The sequence below is a fragment of the Diplotaxodon limnothrissa genome, linkage group LG14 (genome assembly GCF_057381915.1).
Source record: "Diplotaxodon limnothrissa isolate DT_005_m linkage group LG14, D_limnothrissa_male_GT1.1, whole genome shotgun sequence".
In the NCBI taxonomy this organism is placed as follows: domain Eukaryota; kingdom Metazoa; phylum Chordata; class Actinopteri; order Cichliformes; family Cichlidae; genus Diplotaxodon; species Diplotaxodon limnothrissa.
Window position 1 is genome coordinate 33,387,788 of NC_140609.1, and position 19,574 is coordinate 33,407,361.

Sequence of the window (19,574 nt, forward strand, 5' to 3'; positions counted from 1 at the left end):
GTGTTCGTTCGTGTGTCTTTTTCTCCTTCTTCCGACGTCTTAACTTAACAAAAAATAGTGCCACAGCAATTGTTATCAGTATGACTATGATCCCAAGTGAAACTGCAATGACACTGACGAGCAACATGTTCACGTCTCTGGTGAGACCAAAAGATGTATGGGTAACATCTAAGGTAACTTTGGCCACTGATATGCGAGACGTCTCCAGAGGGCTGTGAGCGCTCACATCCAGTGTCATTAGACGTAGCTCTCTTTTAGAGCGACTCATGTGTCTACTGTAGCCATCCGTTTTTAAAGAAACCTCTCCAGTTGATTTATTGACTTCAAAATAAGGCGAGTGGTCTGCTAAGGAGTAGAGTACAACACCATCCACACCCCCGTCCTCATCTCTGGCTTGCACTTTGCCAATGACCTGACCCTTCTTTGCTCCCTCAGGCACTTCAAATAAGAACTCTGAAGAGGTGAAAACAGGATCATATTCATCCTCCCCTGTAACATAAACCTTCACTGTTACAGTAGCAGAATAGTTGCCTGCATCCACAGCCATGACCACAAACTGGAATGAGTTTATCTTCTCAAAGTCAAAAGAAGAGCGGGTCCGTATTTCACCTGAAGTATGATTGATGAAGAAGCCCTCTTTTCCTTCTTTAAAGGAGTCTAACATGTAGTACCTTAGCTGTCCAAAAACCCCTCTGTCATGGTCAATTGCATGCAGCATGGTAACTAAGGCGTTCTGGGGTTGGTTTTCCCTGATGCTTGCAGTTACTAGATTGAGGGGAAAGAAAGGCCGGTTATCATTGATGTCCTTCACTTCTATACTGACAGGGGCCAAAGCAAAGTGTCCTTGGCCATCAGTGGCCTGGACAACAATCAAATGGGACAACTGTGTCTCGCTGTTCAGAGGTCTCTGCAGCCTCAAAGCTCCAGTCCACTGGTCTACATGGAAAAGATCTGTCTCATCTCCTGAGCTTATAGAGTACTGGACCTCACTATTTGGAGCAGAATCTGGATCTGTGGCGGATAAATGCAAGATCTCAGTCCCTGCTGCCGTACCCTCACTCAGAATCACACTGTACTCTGTTCGGCTGAATACTGGAGGGTTGTCATTGGCATCTGTAACACTGATAATGATAGGAACGCTGGAGCTACGCTGAGGGATTCCACGATCTGACACCACAACCGTCAGGTTATAACTTGGTACCGCTTCAAAGTCCAGCTTCTCTACCAGGATTAGACTCCCAACTGTCTGGAAGCCCCGCCCCTCCAAGAAGCGCACGCTGCTCTCAATCTGGAAGGCATTACCCGAGTTGCCACTGGCAATAGCAAAATCAAAACCACAGTTATCCCGTAACAGGTCTCCATCCACAGCTTCTAATGTCAGAACAGTTGATCCAGGAAGGCCGTCTTCAGACACAGTGGCTCTGTACTCTGACTGATGGAAGATGGGGGCGTTGTCGTTTATGTCAGACACTTGAACATGCACAGTGGCAATGGCTGAAAGGGATGGAGTACCCTGGTCTCGTGCCTCAATCACCACCAGAATGGAGGGATTCTCGAAGTCAAACTCAGTCTTTTGTTTAGTAAATAGAGTACCTGCGAAGAAACAGAGAGTACCATCATAAGAAGGCCAACGTAATTTTAGGTCTTTCTTTCACAACCCATCATATTACATATCAGTGCTGGTTAGCTCTTACACAGTAATGAATGACTTAACTAAAAAAGTAAATTACAATTACATTTTGTAAACACTGTGGCAGATTTGGGTACACACTGTTTGAGGGAACATTATTTCAGGCAAATGGAAATGTTTTGAGGACAGGAGAAAGTATAGTTAGTGTAAAGAAAAAAAGTCCTCTTTTATGACGCACTTATTTTTAGATGCTATCTCAAGCAAAACATCTGAGGCAAATAACATTCGATTTGGTTTTCAATTACTTATAATGAAGAAAATGATTAAATATTTTGCAATACTCGTTGCGAATATGTCCAAACCCCAAATGAGCATCCAAGGAGCGCTTTAGGGAATGGCATTTTTTTTAATGAAGTATAATTAAGGGGCTCTTAAACTCTGGTTAGAGTGTAGTTATAAACAACCATAAATGCAGTGCAGACAGTAATCATACCATTGACTGGGTCAATGTAGAAGACACCTTTCGTTGATGACATGACTCTGTAAGTAATTTTCCCATTGTCCCCAGAGTCACGGTCAGTGGCTGTTACGGTGACGACTGCGCTGCCTGCAGGGAGGTGCTCTGATACAGCCACCTGATAAGAAACACATTAAATGTAAATATATTTATCTCCATTACAGATTATTGAAAACTTTAACAAATATTCCGATAATCTAAAATGTAGTGAAATATGCAGTACCTGATACAAATCCTGGGTAAAGGTGGGAGAATTATCATTCACATCATCCACCAGCACAGTGAGGTTGGCCTCGCTTTGATGTTTAGAGTCAGATGTGCGAACGGTTAGAGTGTACCACGTCCTTTCCTCGTAGTCTAGTGGTCCAGTCAGCGACACTCCTCCTCCATAACAATGAATTCCAAACATGCCTTGGCTGCTTGCATCTAGGTGTAACGTGTAGGAGAGGGCTGGCCCCGAGTCCACATCATTCCCCGTTACCTGGGTGATTATTGTGCCAATGAGAGTATCTGTATGTGTGAAGACAAAGAGCAGATATTTAGGTGCAGCTAAAATGAAACACAGAGTGTCTTGGTTTAAAGAAAAAAAAACTTTATGAAGAAATATCCGGTTCTGGAAAGCCTTGAACTAATAGACAGGAAATGAACGGAGGAGGAACTTGGCCATAGCTTGTTTCATCAAAGGGTCAGACTTTTCTCACTGAGCCCTGCTGAGCGAGCTGCCAGGGAGTGTGATGTGAGGCTTTATGATAAGATCACTGGGCTAACTTCCACTGTGAAGCTGACTTACCCTCAGGCACTCGAATCTTCTGAGGCAGGGGAATCATGGGACTGTTGTCATTGAGGTCAATGATGATCACAGTGAGGGTGGCAGAGCCAGCGAGCCGTGGGGTTCCCCGGTCTGTTGCCGTAACAACAAGCCTGGAGCGACAAAATGAATGTCAGCTTTTTAACTTTTAAACTTTCTGAACCCTGTTACACAATTCTTGGTCCCCAAAGCCCACATCGAACAGCCTGTTTTTGTCTGGATGTTTTTCTTTCTTTGTGTGTGTGTTTTCCAATACACAAAAGCGCCTGAAAGTCATTTTAAATATTAATAAAACAATATGTTTAAAAATATTATCTGCAAGGGATACATGATTTTCTCATAACACTGAAAGGCTGTGATGCAAAAACATGCAAAATCTACTTTTCTCTTTCTATAACAGAAAGGATTTTCTGAGTGGGACTTCAAAATTTGAGTCAAGTTTGCAGTAGCAATATAAAATCCAAATGAAAGTCAGGTGAAACAGTGCAACTCGTTTTTAAATCCTTGGATTTTTCAAAGCAAAATATGAACATAAAATGAGCAAAACTATAAAAACAAGGAAAAGTTGACAAGAATAAGTGTACATTCTAACTGTGACAGAGTCTAAATATGCATGTGGATTAGCTGACAGGAAACTCATGCCAACATGTGGTTACAAACAAACAGAATAAAAGCAAGACTCACTTCGTTTGGGTCCAGATTTCCCTGTCCATTATGGCTGCAGTGGTAATGCTTCCAGTCAGTGGGTCTATCTTAAACAAGCCACTCATGGATGATGACCTGATAGAGTAAGTCACCTGACCATTTTGACCCTGGTCCCGGTCGTCTGCGGCCACCTGAGTGAATTAACACCCCATTTTGGAAACGTAAATATAGAAACATTTGCAGCAGCTGTTTTAGTGTAACTCGAACTAGTGAGCAATATTGGACTTGGAAGTCAATAGTTAATAAAAATGGGCTATATGGTTCTGGCTTCATGGCACAAGCGATTATACAGTAAATTCTTCTGGGACACTGAGATCACATGAAATTGAAAAGTCAATCCTTTGCAGCACTGAAACTATCCAGTTTTCTGATGCTTGAGAGTTTTTATTCTACAGCTTCACATTTAAACAGCAGCCAAGCATAATAAACATTTGGGGGAAAAGCTACTGCACCTGGATAATGGGAAAATCGTAGCCTTGCGCCTCCCTAATGTAGGCTACATAGTTCTGGAGTTGGAAGCGTGGCAAGTTGTCATTTACATCCTGAAGGATTAAGTTGACAGCCATGTAGGAGCTAGAGGATGCTGTCTCAGCTTTCACCACAAGGCGGAGTTTTGGGGTCTCCTCAAAGTCCAGTCCTTCAGATTTCTGGACCCATATTTCACCTAAATCACAAAAGTATCAATGACTCACTTTCTACATTTCAAAAATATAACCTTGTAATGTTTACTGCCATCTTACCAACCGTCGTACTGCCAACACTTACCAGTAATTGTGTTTATTCCAAAAGACTGCAATTTATTGCCACTGAATATACTGTAGGTGATCCCATTTTTGGAGCCATCTGGGTACTGGGCCTGAGCCTGTGTTACTACTGTGCCTAGAAGATGCAAAACACACTATGTTGATACATTTCATTTATACTTCTTATTTCAAATGTATATTTACACTCTTTGAATTACAATGTTAAAGATTTTAAATCACTTCAACCTTTAGCAGCGTTCTCTTGCAGGCTGACATCTCTTGCTGTGCGAGAGAAGCGAATCCCACTGTAGCTCTGCTCCTTTATGTAAATGATAACCACTCCCAGGGAAGATTGTGCTGGGTTCCCTTGGTCCATGGCCTGAACTATCAAAGTCCGTTGGCTTTGGGTCATGGTCTGCAGCTTCTCTGTGGCCTGGATTTCTCCTGTCAGTGAGTTAATGGTGAACCCCCTGACAGAGTTGGCGAAACGATAAAAAACAGAGCCATTAGCTCCAAAGTCTTTGTCCTCTGCTCTCATAGTGGCCAAAACTCGACGATTAGAGACACTACTGGCGGAGACATTCACAATAAGTGGGTCCTGAATGAAGAACGGAGCATTGTCGTTCACATCCTGAATATAGATCGTCACCTGAGCAGTGGAGTTACGTGGGTTTGCGGGGGAAGAATCGGTGGCACACACCTCAAAAGTGTAAGAAGCTGTTCTCTCTCTATCGAGGGGGGATGCTGTGATAATGCGACCTGTGTTTTGGTCTATCATGAACATGCTCTGGGAGCCATGGCTCAGAAAGTACAGCACTTGGCTATTAGGGCCATGGTCCAAATCAATGGCTTTCACCTCCAGGACGAGTGACCCAATGGGAACATCTTCCAAAATTTCTGCTGTGTAGCTGCTGCTCTGAAACTGGGGGCTGTGATCATTGATGTCCAGGACTATCACTTCTACAGTGGCAGTGCTGCTAAGTGCTGGGTGGCCCTGGTCCTGAGCTATCACCGTTAAACTGTACCCAGGCCTCTTCTCCCGATCAAGGGGCTGTGAGGTGGACAGGACACCTGACTGGCCATCCAAGCGGAAGTCTCCAGATGAATCTCCAGCTGCAAGTAGAGCGATAGCAAATGGCTTGTAAACATTTGAAACTATGTACCGATCATTTAAAACATTAAATCAAAAGCAGTTCTCACCTGTAATTTTGTAGTTTATCCTGCCGTTGTCTCCCGCATCCTGATCAGTGGCTTGAAGGGTGAATAGAGGTAGTGCTTCCAGGTTTTCAGGCACCTCTATGCTGTAGTAAAGACGTCCAAAGACAGGGGCGTTGTCATTAACGTCAGTCACCTTGATCCTCACAGTTGCTTTAGCATAGTTTGGTGGAAGGCCTCCATCTTTTGCAGACACTGCCAGAACATAAAAAAGCACACTATAATTTGTTGTAGTAATTCATAATTTAAATATTATTTTTATTATGTATCAGATCTGGCATTTTTTGTAAGGCTGCAGAACAATCAGATGACAGTACCTGTGACAGTGTAGTATTCCTGAAGCTCCCTGTCCAGAGACTTAGTAATCATAATCACACCTGATACTGGGTTGATGCTGAAACCCTCCTGTGAGATACCGTCATATGTCACCTGGCCATTGCTTCCTACAGAGAAACAAATATAGTCACAGCATTCTATTAAAAATGGCCTGTAAAAATAAATTAAAAATCAAAGAATGTCGGTGAAGGTCAGAGAGTTCCATCCTATAACTTGTAGATAATAATGAAAAAAATGCATTTACAACATGTTTCAAATTCTCTTCTAATAGCTTGTAAACTTATTTGTTTGTTTGTCATGAGGCTTGCTGTATAAGCATTTGGCAGCAAGAGCCCTCCCTCAGGCGTCTGTGTGCCAGATCGCGTGCTACGAGAAAGCAGCCTGGCAACCTCACCTGTTTACTTCACTAATTGCTTTTGAGGAGAAAGTTTATAATCCTCCTACTTTATGTGCTTCTGACTAACTCTTGGAGAATGCATGCTAACCCCCCCTCATGTAGTCCTTATGCAAATAAAAAGAACTGTTAATGTCTCTAATGTGAACACATAGTCAGCAAATGATGGCTAAGAAGAATTAAAAGCAGCACAAATATAATATGACAGATCAAATCCCTGCACATTATGAATCAGACCTTGGTCCAGATCAGTGGCAGACACTGTCAGCACACTGGTTCCTGGAGGTTGGTTCTCCGAGATCTCTACTTCATACTGGCTCTGCTCAAACCAGGGCGCCTCATCATTAACATCGATCACATGCACACACAGCAGCTGGATGGACGAGTGTTGGGGTATCCCGTGATCCTCAGCGATTACTGTGAGGTTAAAGATGTCCTGCTCCTCGCGGTCCAGAGGTTTGAAAATAGACAGAGAGCCTGTAGGGAGATGAATGAAGGGTGAAATATGAGGAGAGATTTCCTCTACGTGGGTACTTTATTATAGCCTGGTTAAAAGAGACAGTTAGACAATTACGGTATGAAAGCATGTCATCAAAGGCAATAAAAAACACTGCTTGTCATGATTGTGTTTGTAGTCAAGTTATTTAAAAATCAAGTGTGAAAACTTGCCGTGTGAGGGCCAAATCAGTGCTAATCTCCTCCACACACACACAGCTCTGCCTACCTGACTGCTACCACCACCACTGCTGTAACAGCCCAAACGGTCTGGCCACAGTTTACGAGATTTTCCACTGGAGAATGCCACAGCCATCGAGAAAGAAGCAGTAAACACACACTCTAGACACGCAACAGCCAGGCCTGCCGTGCTCCGTAGGAATTAGAGGCACCCCAGCCTTTTCATTATCCTGCCCTAAGAGGGTAGAACTTGCAATGATTTAATTTCAATTTCATGCTTTAAAATCAAATGCAACTGTTAAAGAAAGAGAGGGCCAAGACTGTTTTCCTTTTAACTTTTTTTGTGTGTGTTTGTTTTTCACTTTGTGCCTTTCTAGGATTGAGATAACTTGCCTCTAAGCTTTTAATCTGGTATAAGTTACAGGCTGGAATTTTTCACCTAAATTTGATTCCTCTGTGATCCTACTATATCCCTGGTCACCGATAACACATGGGAAGGGGAAAAAATGGAGGGATCTGGGGAGAGTTTTTATTTTGGATGTTTTGTAAGCATGTGTGGGGGTTGGTGGCGCCAACGCTGTGGACTGCAGTGCATGTGCGAGCGGAGGTTGCTCAGACAACAAACACATCTCTCTTATTTGATATGGCAAAGCCATTTATCAAAATTTGATGGGTTAATCCCTGAATGGTGTTGTCTTTTGCAGAGAAGCAGTCCCCCATATCACCAGTAAACTCTCCCTACTTCTCTTGAAAGGAAAATTAATGACCTCCATTCTGACACTGAGTGATGAGAATGTGTCTCACACTGTGACTTTACAGATTTATAACAATCGCCTGATAGTTCTCTCTATTGTGGTTAGCTGTGACGCCAAGGTAATGAAAACAGATTGTGCAGAGTTGTCGTAGACCTTTGGTCACTGACCCCAAAACGGGAGCAAACCAGGTGCACAAAGGATTAATTTGTCACTATTCTAACAAATAACTAGTGTGCATGAAAAGCACTTCAAGATGAGTGCACATACTGGGCTGAAGCAGAAGTGACATGCATGACAGACGCTGAATGTTTCCATCCCCAAACTGCTCCAGGAGGCATCCTGGTTGGCGACTTGAAGGCGAGGGCGGAGCAAATGTTGACACGTGTCTCAAACACCACAACAAAGCCCACAGGACCAAATGGCCCAAGGTCAGCGCTGACTAAGTGACATACTCTAATGCAAGCACACAAACACATATGTGCATGCCTACGCACACACATACACACGTGCGTACACATAAACACGCGTAACTGATCCCTCCTCTAATGGTTCCCAGAAGCCTGAGCAGGAGGTTCTTTGGTCTTTCATGGGAATAGATCCACAATAACAGATGATGGGTTGTTGTGTGTGCGCGCGTATGCACGTGTACTTGCACATTCTTGTGTGTGTGTATGTGTGCGTTTAATATTTGGCAAGCTGGCCTGTCTGGCCTCCAACTGAGAGAAATAAGTCATGAAAGGTGAAGCAAGAATTGGGCTGACCTTAGAAGTAAGCAGATTATTAAAACAGTTTGTGTGTGTTTATAGAAAGTAAGGTTAGGTGAATTTTGTGTGGAGTCGTGTAGAGTAGTGAGTATATATGCAATGCAAAGTGAAATTTAGAAGGAGATTCTGATGCAGATTTGCTTGTCTTTTGCTGAAGATGAAAATATTTCATCTTCAGCAAAAGATTTGCATGACACAGTAGTGCTTTAGTTCTAGTTCTACAGCCTAGCAGGGCAGAGAATACAAAGAGAGACCTGAGAAACTGAAGCCAAAAGTTTTAGTATAATGATAAGTAGAAAAAAGAAGCAGAAAGATGAGGAAAACAAGTAAACAGCATAAGAGATTTGAAATCTTACTCATTATAATCTTCAAACTGTTTGTATTTGCACTTAAATTAAATATTTTTTAAGTAGACTATTCTTCTAATCATAACAACTCATAGTTGTGATCAGTAGCTATCCCAGATAACACTGGGTGGAAAGCAAAGTTCACAGTCATCGCCAGAGCTAACTTATGAAGATATAAAAAAAATCAGCTTTCCCTTTCGGGGTATTTTTGAAAAAGATAATGGCGAGACAGCAGTGGCACCTTAGGGCAGGAGCCCTGTGATCCTGACATATCACTGGTCACTGAGCGCAAAAAAGTAGCAAGAAAATGTTCTGTTCATTTATTTTTCTACACCTTAACTTCAGTTGCACACCCATCAACAAAGTGATTAATGTCAAATATACGACAGTACAGCCCTAATAAGTAGTGAATACAGCGTGTATGTCAAGACCTTTCCTGTTTTTGTGCAATTGCAAGGTGAAATCAAAATGAATTTGCATGTATACAATGACCTTTGGGTGTTAAAAGCCCTTTCTGTTGAGGATTGTAACAAGGAGACTTTAGGTTCCTATGCCAGCCACTTATCGCCCACTGTCAGAAATCTCGGAGTAATGCTGGACAGCTCCCTCAAATTAGATAAGCAAGTGGCTGCAGTGGTAAAAACCAGCTTCTACCAACTACGCCAAATTTCGAAGGCAATGCCTTACCTACGACATAAAGATCTTGAAAGGCTCATTCATGCTTTTATAACCTCTAGACTGGACTACTGTAATTCTCTTTACTTAGGCCTCCAACTCTCTCTTATTCAACGCCTACAATTAGTCCAGAATGCCGCAGCACGCCTTTTAAGCGGCGCTAGAAGACAGGATCATATTACTCCCATTCTAGCTGACCTCCACTGGCTTCCTGTCAAATACCGTATTGTTTTTAAAATTCTTTTATATACTTTTAAAATCTTAAATAACTTGGCACCCAGTTATTTGATTGACCTTCTTAATCTATATATCCCTACAAGGGCACTCAGATCCTCTAATCAGGGGCTTCTAATGCAACCAATGTCTCGATTAAAGACGAAGGGGGATCGGGCCTTTGCTTTCGCTGCACCAAAACTCTGGAACAGCCTACCGGTTGATGTCCCGTGTGTCGGAAACTATCCAATCTTTTAAATCTCGGTTAAAAACCCATCTATTTAAGCTCGCTTTTCAAACTACTTAGCTTAATTTTCCCTGATTCATGCCTGTTCTTATATTATTATTTTATAATTTTATTCTTTGTTAACTGTTTTCTCCTGTTGTAAATTGCAAGTATGGTTCGTTTGTGAAGCACTTTGTTGTACTTGTGACTTTTAAATGTGCTATAGAAATAAAATTGAAATTGAAATTGAAATTGAAGAAAACCGATCTAAAGGATGTAAATTAGCTATGCATGAAAAACAGCATAGCTAATTTGAATGAAGCACACGGAGAATAAAGCCTGGCTTCGGGCTGCACTTACCCGTACTAGGGTTGAGACTGAATGTCCCTGCAGTGTTGCCTGATTGAATTCTGTAGGTCACTCTACCATTCTCCCCTTGGTCTGCATCTCTGGCCATGACATACAGCACTACAAAGCCCACTGGCTGATCCTCCATCACACTGACAGCTGTTGGCGATATGAACACTGGTGGATTGTCATTCTCATCGGTCACATACAGCCTTGCCGTGACAGAACCCCAGCGCCTCTGGCTGACATCAGGAGCAGAATCTGTTGCTTTTACAACCAGGATGAGGTTTGGAGTGACCTCATAGTCCAGCTTCTGGCCCAAGGAGAGAACCCCAGTTGATGGGTCGAGGGTTAATAGACCTGGGGTATTTGGCCACTGTTGTAGTATGGAATACACCAGTTTGCTGTTGGACCCACTGCCATCCTTATCTGTGGCCTGGAAAGTATAGACAGAGGAGCCAGGATCCATGCTCTCAGAGATGACAATTGTGATGGGGTCCTCTGGGAACTGAGGAGTGTGGTCATTACTGTCCTCTATGTCGATGTCCAGGTGGACAAGAGTGCTGCTCGGAGGGGCCTCGGAGAAGTCATCCACTTCAATTTGCAGATTGTAGCGCGAGTCTCGTTCATAGTCAAGAGGGCGAGCCAAGTAAACGTCCCCAGTCAGACGATCCACAACAAATGTGCCATCTCGGTCCGTACCCCCCACCACTGTGTAGGTCACCTTGTCGTCCTCTAAGGTTCCTCTATCATGGAGACGGACCGAGCCAATAACAGATCCGGGCTTGGCCTCCTCCACCGAATTGAAAGTTATGGAGAGTGAATTCTTCTTGGTAGCAGGTCTGTTAATGCTGATAACCTGCAGTAAAGCAACACATTGCATTTATATTTAACGGCGCAGCAACATGGCAGCAGATCTAATGCTTCACTCAAATGCCCAGTGGCAACTTAAGTTTGCAATTTTCAATACAGAACGAAAATATTTTATGGATTTTAGGCAAAGTGGAAACAGACGTCCTCTCCACACTGAATGTGTTCACGGGGAATAAATGAAACCACTTACAAAAGGTTTTTATAGACTTCAATAACATGACTGCTAAGATTAATCTGACATCTGTTTGGATGCCAAGAAATATAATAGATGATAAAAGTGCTGCAATCAGAAAAGGAAGTGTTATAAGGGCTTGAATTTAGTACTGAGGAATACTGCGGTACTGCATATAGTTTTACACTTCTTTTCCGAGTGTCTTCAAAGACTACAACCTTATTATTTCTCTTCTGAAACATTGTTTAAATAAAACATGTTTTTTCCCTTTGATACATGCATGTAGTGTGAAAATTAAAGCAGCTGTGACAGGTAAATGAGCACGGAGTGGCTTTATTGATGAAATTTTAATCGAAATTACTGACCGTGTTTTGTAACCTGATTGGCCAGTCTGGATACTCAGCAGTGTATCCAACAGCACAATTCCCACACTAAGTAGGCACTCAAAAAAATATGCTGTGCTTGCTGACAAGCTGTAAATTGGTTCCACATTAGATGGAAAAGAAGTGTTCCAAAAATAAATTGGAATAGGCCTATCCTATCATCGACGGAATTAAATAATCATTCAGAAAAGATGATTAAAGGAAATTACACAAATACGTCACAAGGCAAGAACAACACTGCACTGTTTAATCCAATTAACTAACAATTATGACTTCCATTTTTTGTTATTGGAAAAGAGGAAAAATTGCGCTGGCGCTGACTGGAGCTGTTTATATAGGAGCTCAATTTTCCTGGAACCTATAAATCTTCCTTCCAGAGTTCTTCCATTGTGTTTTTTTCTGTTCTATATTAAATATTAACACGAATTACCTTTAATGCTGTGTTTTATGTTGAGTGTATAGCCTTGCTGCTCCTTGCAAAAAGGGCTACTGTATTAAAAAAGTGTTGAAGTCATTGAGTATGACCTTGATCATAGACGTCTACAGCTGGCCCTCATCACGAGCCAGCTGGGAGTATTTGATTCAGATCCACTTTTCCATTTCAGATAGAAATTTCCCTTTTGAAAATTCACAGGGGAAGAAAAGGGGAGGGGATGGGAGGGGACCTTGTCAGAAGTGAGGCTGATATGTCTGCAACTAGTGCGAGGGGCCCAGGGATGCAGATCGTCGCTGCCCCGAGTCTATTCTTTGATATCAAATAGGTGAATATAGTGGGTGTTTGTGCTCGCAGTGGTTCCAAAACACAGTCTAACCTGAATGGTGAGGGAGCAGGAGGTGCTGCGAGGGGGCAGTCCTCTGTCGGTGGCTGTCACCGTCAGAGTGTACTCAGCCCGTTCCGAGTGGCTGAGAGGGGATGACGAACGCAACTCGCCAGTGTTTGTGTTCAAAGAGAAGCGCTCAGCTCTGGGACCTAGAAGAAACAGAGCATACCCGAACTTGAGATGAGAAGTGCATAGGAAGCCTGAACACACAAACACAAACATTAAATTGAATCCGCTTTCAACAATATACAAAAAAAGAAGAAAAGCATGAAAAAATTAATAAAGACTGGAGGAAGATATATTTCTTTAAACGTCTCTATAAAGTACCTGACAAAGAATAGAATATTGTGCCATTCTCCCCTTCATCAGGGTCTTTGGCTTGCAGTGTACCCAGTACAACCCCAGAAGGCTGACCTTCCATCACCTAAGGGTTAAACCAGATTTTCAGCACTCTATGATAGCAATTTATTTTCTGCCAAACAACATTTGTGCTCTTTCGACATTACCTGAATTATGATGTTTTTCCCTGACTGACTGTGGATGAAAACAGGGTCGTTGTCATTTTCGTCCAGTACAGTGATGAAAGCGGTGCCTGTGGCGCTACGAGGGGGTGAACCTCCGTCTTGTGCCACCACCAAGAGCTGGTAAGTAGACTGCTGCTCTCTGTCCAGAGTCATCCTTGTGCTGATCTCACCTGGGGACACAAGTAGATAAATGAGAGAGATTTTATGCACAGGCACAAGTCCACTGGAATAATGATGAGTCTTAAGAGCCAGCCGGCTTTGATCAGTGACACATAAGTAATAGACATGAACAGTGTGCAGATCTGTTCGTACACAGTCGGATACACGTTCATACACACAAACAGAAGATTTCTGAGAGGTTGGAAGATGCTCTAGAGACTCACAACTGACTCACAACTGATCACAAATCAGAGCCCGAGTCTCCACCTACAGACTAGCAGGCTCAGCAGGCCAATTAGAACTCAGCAGGATGCTTAGTGCTGCTGTCACCGTGATCTAACTAATTTATGACAGTGGCAGAGGGGCAACCTCAGTCTCTCATCTTTTAGAGATGTCTCTCTGACTTGACTAAATTGTGTTTTTCCACATGCTTTTCATTCAGGAAAAATTTATTTTTTTGGTTATTTGAGCTTAGTTTGACCATAACACAATTTTACAGACAGATAAAATGGACATAATTAAGCTGATCAATTAAAATTTTCCAGTCAAGCATGTGCCAATATCTTCAAAGGCTGATCTTCTGCAAAGCCTTGGAGATCAATTAAACAAATAATATCAGCTTCCTTTCTCATGTTATCTCCTCTGTCACTGGTGAACTAATGTTTTTGCATGCCTGTTCTGTTCTTTAGGCAAATCAAATTTTTATGCCTTCATTACCTTTTTTGTATAAATATGCATATTTATATGGTTGCTTATTAAAATTAAACTAATCAAGCCACATTTTAACACTTAAGTCTAACTGACTAATCTCAGTGGATAAAATTTTCAGTTAACCTGTGTGGGTGTTAATCTGAAAGTGACGGTCAGGATGCAGAAAGCGGTAAGCGAGGCGTCCGTTGGGGCCGCTGTCGCGATCTGTGGCCAACACGTGACCAAAGCCTGTTCCCGGAGGCAGGTTCTCTCTCACAGCCATGAAGACCCTTTCCTGCGTGAGCCGAGGAGAGTTATCATTCTCATCAGTCACCGATATCCGCACTGTGGCACTGCCTGTCTTCTTTAACTGTCCATGGCCTGTACTGGCTAACACTGTCAGGAGGTACATGTCCTTGACTTCCCTGTCCAGGGCACTCTTCACAAACAGCCAGCCGCTGTCTGCAGCAATGCCAAAACCTGCAGCATCTCCATCTGGACGTAAATGATATGCCAGGGGAGCAACGTGGCCAGAGGTTGGTGTTTCTCTGTTCAAAGCTCTGACTTGCAGAAAGCGTGTGCTTATTGGAGTTCCTTCTTTTAATTCAACGCGGTATGTGAGGGTGTCAAACACAGGACCCTGGTCGTTCTCTGCCTGGACATGAACCACAAGCATGAAGGTGGCACTTAGCTGGGGTACTCCACTATCCTTGGCGATAACCTGGAGGTCATAACGGGGGGTATTCTCATAAGAGAGGCTCCCTACCAATCGAATCTCTCCACTGCTGCGCTCTATGCTAAAAATCCTCTGGAGTCCATTTGAAGAAGAAAGGTCAAAGGTGAGTTGTCCATTGACTGCTGAGTCTCTGTCCTCAGCTTGGACACGATAAACTACTGTGCCCATTTCTGTATGCTCTGGCAGCAGCAGGGACTCTGAGGATGAGGGCAGGAAAACAGGTGGGTTGTCGTTGACATCTGCAATGGTAATGTGGACACGGGTCTGGCCAAAGGCAGGAGGGTTGCCGCTGCGGGCCTGCACCTCCAAATCAAGAGCTGATTGGGCTTCATGATCCAGGGGAAGACTGGTCCTTAGGGCCCCGGTGTCAGGATCAACTGTGAAGTAGCCTGCAGGGTCTCCGGAGCTGATGGTATAGGAAATATCTCTAGAGATGCCTGAAAGATGTAAAATTACAAAGACAGGTCACTGAATTATAACATTTTTGGGGGGGTTTTTACAGAAGAAGTGTCAGATTAAGGTGTCTGTAGTCCGCACCTGTTTTACTGCTGGCCTGGACGATTCCCACAACAGTCCCACGCAGGACGTCCTCTGACACGGTGAAGTAATACTGAGTCTTTTCAAACACGGGCGGAGCCACTAAACCTGCCACCACACTAATGTTAACTCTGGCATTCACTAAGGCAACAAGACCACCACCATCCTGAGCAGAGATAACCATTGGAACGACAGAGTTGGCCTTCCCATAGACAGATCGAGACAGTGAGATCACACCTATAAAAGGATTCAAAGATAATACATTAACAGGCAATTTTGACATCACACAATATCATAAATTGTTTGAATTATTTCTGTAAATCATTATAAAAGTCCAGAGCAGGAATGGGGAACAATATTTACACTGACCTGTGTCTTTGTTGAGAGTAAAGTATGGAGAAGCCCCTCCAGGCACTGTTTTGTATGTAATTCGCCCATTCTTGCCTGAGTCTGGGTCATAGGCTGTCACTCTGACAACAGATGTCCCAGGGGCACTCTGTGTGCTCAAACTAACAGCATAACTGAGAGGGTAGAAAGCGGGTCTGTTATCATTAATGTCCACCAGATCTACCCTGACATAGGCCACTGAGCTCAGTCCACCCTGCAGAGGAAACAAAAAGCTCTTTTGTTATACCTTCACATATTAAATCATGAACAGTAAAAACATACCTGAAAGCAGGATTTAGGCCACATTAACAGCGCACATAGACCACATTAATGGTGGAAGTAAAAACCAGCAGTAAACCCAGTTAAGATTTCGATGTATGGCGTAGCCTCTAAAATATAGTCCCAGGAGGTTCGCGTAGGGACACAGATTGATAGTTTCCCTTGGGAAAGAGCAATATGTCATGACCCGTGGAGGGTGAGAGGGCTTGCTGCAACCCAAGTCTGTTTCATAGCCTTTTCATTTGCAGAAATACAGTGCAGGCTTTTCATTTGGACCAGGTGGCAAAAACGAGGAAGGCGGCAGTCCAACTTGTTAAAATATTACTGCCTGACAGTTGAGGTATTTTCCTTCTGATTGCTTTAACATGCCCGCAGTAATTTTCTTTCATTTTTAACTTTTTCTTCTTTAAGTATTTTTTGGCAGTCAGTGCACAGGATGCTGTACTAACTTAAGTCTACCTACCAAGGAGAACTATTCAAACTTGGGAGGGGGACAACTCAAAAACTCATTTTTTTTCCTGCACAGTTGGCCACATCTCTGCTCTCCTGTCTATAAGAAAAGCATGGCTGCTGTGTTTATGGGATTATACTGCAGCTCTGTGGATTCATGATTTCAAAGGGCGGTGGCTTACCCCATCTACTGCAGTAACAGTAAAGTCGAAGCTGGCTGGTCCTTGATCTCTGTCTAGTGCAGCAGTAGTGCAGATCTGGCCAGTCTCCTTGCCAATGGTGAATTTAGAGGGAACAGCGCTGTTAATGCCAGAGCCAAGAGAATAGGTAATCAAGCCATAGGAGCCACTGTCTGCATCTGCCGCAGTCACCTACAGAGAGGAAAACATGCTATGGGTTAAACAGTCCAACATTGCACATTACAATTAAAATTTATTAAGTTGGAAGGGGAATATCTCACTGGATAAACTCAGCACTTTCCATATTCAATTACGTTACTCTAAATCCTCATTAGATCAAAACTAATTTCTATTAGTTGTAAGAGTCAGGACAGTCCACAAACTGAAACAGGAGCACCATACCAGGTGCCTTTGAAAGCATCTTTGGATCCGTTCTTTATTGTTTATCCGAGCCAGAACATGAGCCAAACAGGCCCTCTGGCAGAAAGAGCTCTGAGGGAATGAAGGGGGGGGGGGAAGGAGGATGACTTCTACAGGCTCTGGGAGGCCTGCCAGTGGGAGAAACTGCCTGCTTCTAGAGTAGTGTGTGTCTGCAAAGGACAGTGACAAGAGCGGCTGGGCAATGGTGGGATACCACACATTATATTTTAGTGCAACGCATTACAACCTGATGTGATGTCCTGGTTGCAGTCTGGTCTTAATAATGCTGCACATTTAGAGAAGGATAGAACCACTGGAGCTATAAAAGCAGCTCCCAAGCCATCAGCCAAGAAGCCAGCTCAATTACTGTTGGATCTCCCAAGACAGCACAAGGCAAACACACCAATCAGATCAACCCCTGGGTACGAGCAGCATAATTGTTTGCAAGTGTTGGTGCTAGATCGCAGATTAGAGTAGGGTTAAACCTCACAAGTTGATTAGAATTCTTCTTCCTTCCATGTTTTATAAATGAATCCTTTTAGCAAAAACACTAATTGGAATAAAATTGAGCTCATGGTCTGGTGCTCCAACGTGTAGCAGCAGGGAACCTCATCTGTGAAAGAGGGAGCACTCATCAGAAATATCGCCAAGAAAAATAAGGCAAGCCATGGTTATTATCAAATCCTGACTTTTAAAAAAGATGTTACTTGTATGGCTGTGAATGGATGGAAATCATTCACTTGAGGTGATGAAGGTTTGTCTGCAATAATTTAGCCTTCATCTCTTTCCTGAGCAGATGGCAGACGGGGGACTCAGCAGAGAGCCCTCTTGACTGTAACTCCTAACAGAGGGTGAGTGGGGTGTTGGAGTGAGAGAGTCGTAAGGCTGGCAGAGATGCAAGCCAAAGAGAAGAAGAATAATAAACCACACGAGGAAAGGGGAAACCAAGAGCAATACGAGAAAAGCTACTCTTTTAATGTGCAAAAGCTGTTGCTTACTTTTTATCATTTAGCAGGGGGGGACAAGTTATTTATAACAACCCCAAAGATTTATGTGTTTGGTTTACTCATATTTGTGTGATGAGTGTCAGCTGGGGGGAAACTGAAGGAGCACCTTGGTGTGAATACCTGAATGTTGTTAAAGAAAAAGATCTGCAAGAACACATTTCCTCTCTTGTGACTGAACCTTCAAAAACCTTTACTGATTGTAGAAGCTATGATTTTTTTTCCCATTTTGGGCAAAACCTTCTATAAAAACTTTTTAAAAGTACACCTACATACAGTGTATGAAAAAGAAAGAAAAGACAAGAAAAAAATGCTTTCAGTAAGGTGGCAACAGGAGCTTTTTTAGTCTATTCAGGCTAAACAGCAGTTCACAATGAAATGAGGCTGTTTTTTGAGTTTAAAAAAAAATACCAGCAAATTGTAAAAAATAAGCGTGGCACAATAAACTGGGTAATTGAAACCCCTACTTACAGTATTTTACCGTTTTTACAGTTGTTTGTTGCATGAGCGCACAGCAGTGGTGGGGGAGGGGACGGTCACATTAAGACATTTGATTGGGCAATCCCAGTGTCAGTAATGAAAATGAGCCAGTGTGCTGCTCAAAGTCCCTGATTACAAACTAAAAATAAAAGTAGATTAAGATGAATAAGCCAGAAAACATCAGACAAAATTAGATTCAAAAAAGTAATAAATAAAAGCCTTTTCTTTTGGGACGTTGCATAATGTTACAGTTCTGCACTGGTGTCACAGCGAGGAGTCATGCATTATTCATACTTGTTTATGTCCCTTTCATGCATTCTTGGTTTAATTACCATTCTATTCTAACCTTTTATACTATATATAACTTCCAGAAAGCACATTAAGGCTTAACCTCAACCACATATACATATTGTAAATTTTAAAACTGGTAACCAGACAAGTCATTTAACATCTGCTCGATATAAATAGGAATTCTCCACCCAATGCAGCATAGAAAAATACCAGTCTCCACTATGCTGTATCCATCACTAATATCAGGTGCCTCTGTTTCAGTTTCCCAGTGACTTTGTACTCTCTCCTCTGGAGTGTATAGGTATTACACAAACTTTATTTTTATTGGATTAAAGTTCAAAAGCAAGAGTAAGCTTAGATCATCACCAGCAGCCAGCAGTATTCTCCCTACACTTCATGTATGTGAGTGAGGAATGATGGGAGCTGTCTTATCAGCAGGGGAAAGGCAACGTTTGGCTGAGTCCTTAGTAAAACAAGCTGGACAAATCCAAAGATAACTGGGGAACTTTGTGGTTCTCCCATCAGATTCCAGGAGACTTCCAGAGGAGACTTTCTGACTGACTGACTGACTGACTGACTGACTGTCCAGTCAAGAGAACAGAACTCACAGGAGAGAACAGGATTTTGTATATTTATATATAACATGTCCAAATGAAATAATGATCTTGAGGCTTTTTCCTGCTCTATTGTTTTCTGGGCCATCTAATATCCTAATACTGTGGTCTGGGAAAGAGCCTGGCCTTTATTTTCTTTTCAGAAGGCCAGGATTTGGGTGATTTCTATTTTTGGATGTGAAATTTCCCAAAATGCCTTTTCTAATCATTGAATGTGGCTTTTC

The 19,574-nt window shown here is 42.7% G+C and overlaps 1 protein-coding gene across 1 annotated transcript in view; it reads right to left on the minus strand.

Annotated features, from left to right (window-relative positions):
- The window catches only part of LOC146619221 (protocadherin-16-like), a 70,111-nt gene that overhangs the window by 1,257 nt on the left and 49,280 nt on the right, over window positions 1-19,574 (minus strand). The window contains exons 2-20 of the mRNA XM_085370210.1: window positions 16,545-16,733; window positions 15,616-15,847; window positions 15,247-15,483; window positions 14,118-15,146; window positions 13,107-13,294; window positions 12,928-13,024; window positions 12,592-12,749; window positions 10,364-11,210; window positions 6,586-6,825; window positions 5,936-6,061; window positions 5,604-5,813; window positions 4,650-5,516; window positions 4,426-4,539; window positions 4,113-4,324; window positions 3,640-3,791; window positions 2,938-3,068; window positions 2,371-2,657; window positions 2,124-2,265; window positions 1-1,593 (exon numbers count right to left, since the gene is read on the minus strand). The exon at window positions 1-1,593 is cut by the window's left edge and continues 1,257 nt beyond it. Of these exons, the coding sequence (XP_085226336.1) occupies window positions 1-1,593; window positions 2,124-2,265; window positions 2,371-2,657; window positions 2,938-3,068; window positions 3,640-3,791; window positions 4,113-4,324; window positions 4,426-4,539; window positions 4,650-5,516; window positions 5,604-5,813; window positions 5,936-6,061; window positions 6,586-6,825; window positions 10,364-11,210; window positions 12,592-12,749; window positions 12,928-13,024; window positions 13,107-13,294; window positions 14,118-15,146; window positions 15,247-15,483; window positions 15,616-15,847; window positions 16,545-16,733 (7,051 nt within the window). The remainder of the gene's footprint in view (window positions 1,594-2,123; window positions 2,266-2,370; window positions 2,658-2,937; window positions 3,069-3,639; window positions 3,792-4,112; window positions 4,325-4,425; window positions 4,540-4,649; window positions 5,517-5,603; window positions 5,814-5,935; window positions 6,062-6,585; window positions 6,826-10,363; window positions 11,211-12,591; window positions 12,750-12,927; window positions 13,025-13,106; window positions 13,295-14,117; window positions 15,147-15,246; window positions 15,484-15,615; window positions 15,848-16,544; window positions 16,734-19,574) is intronic.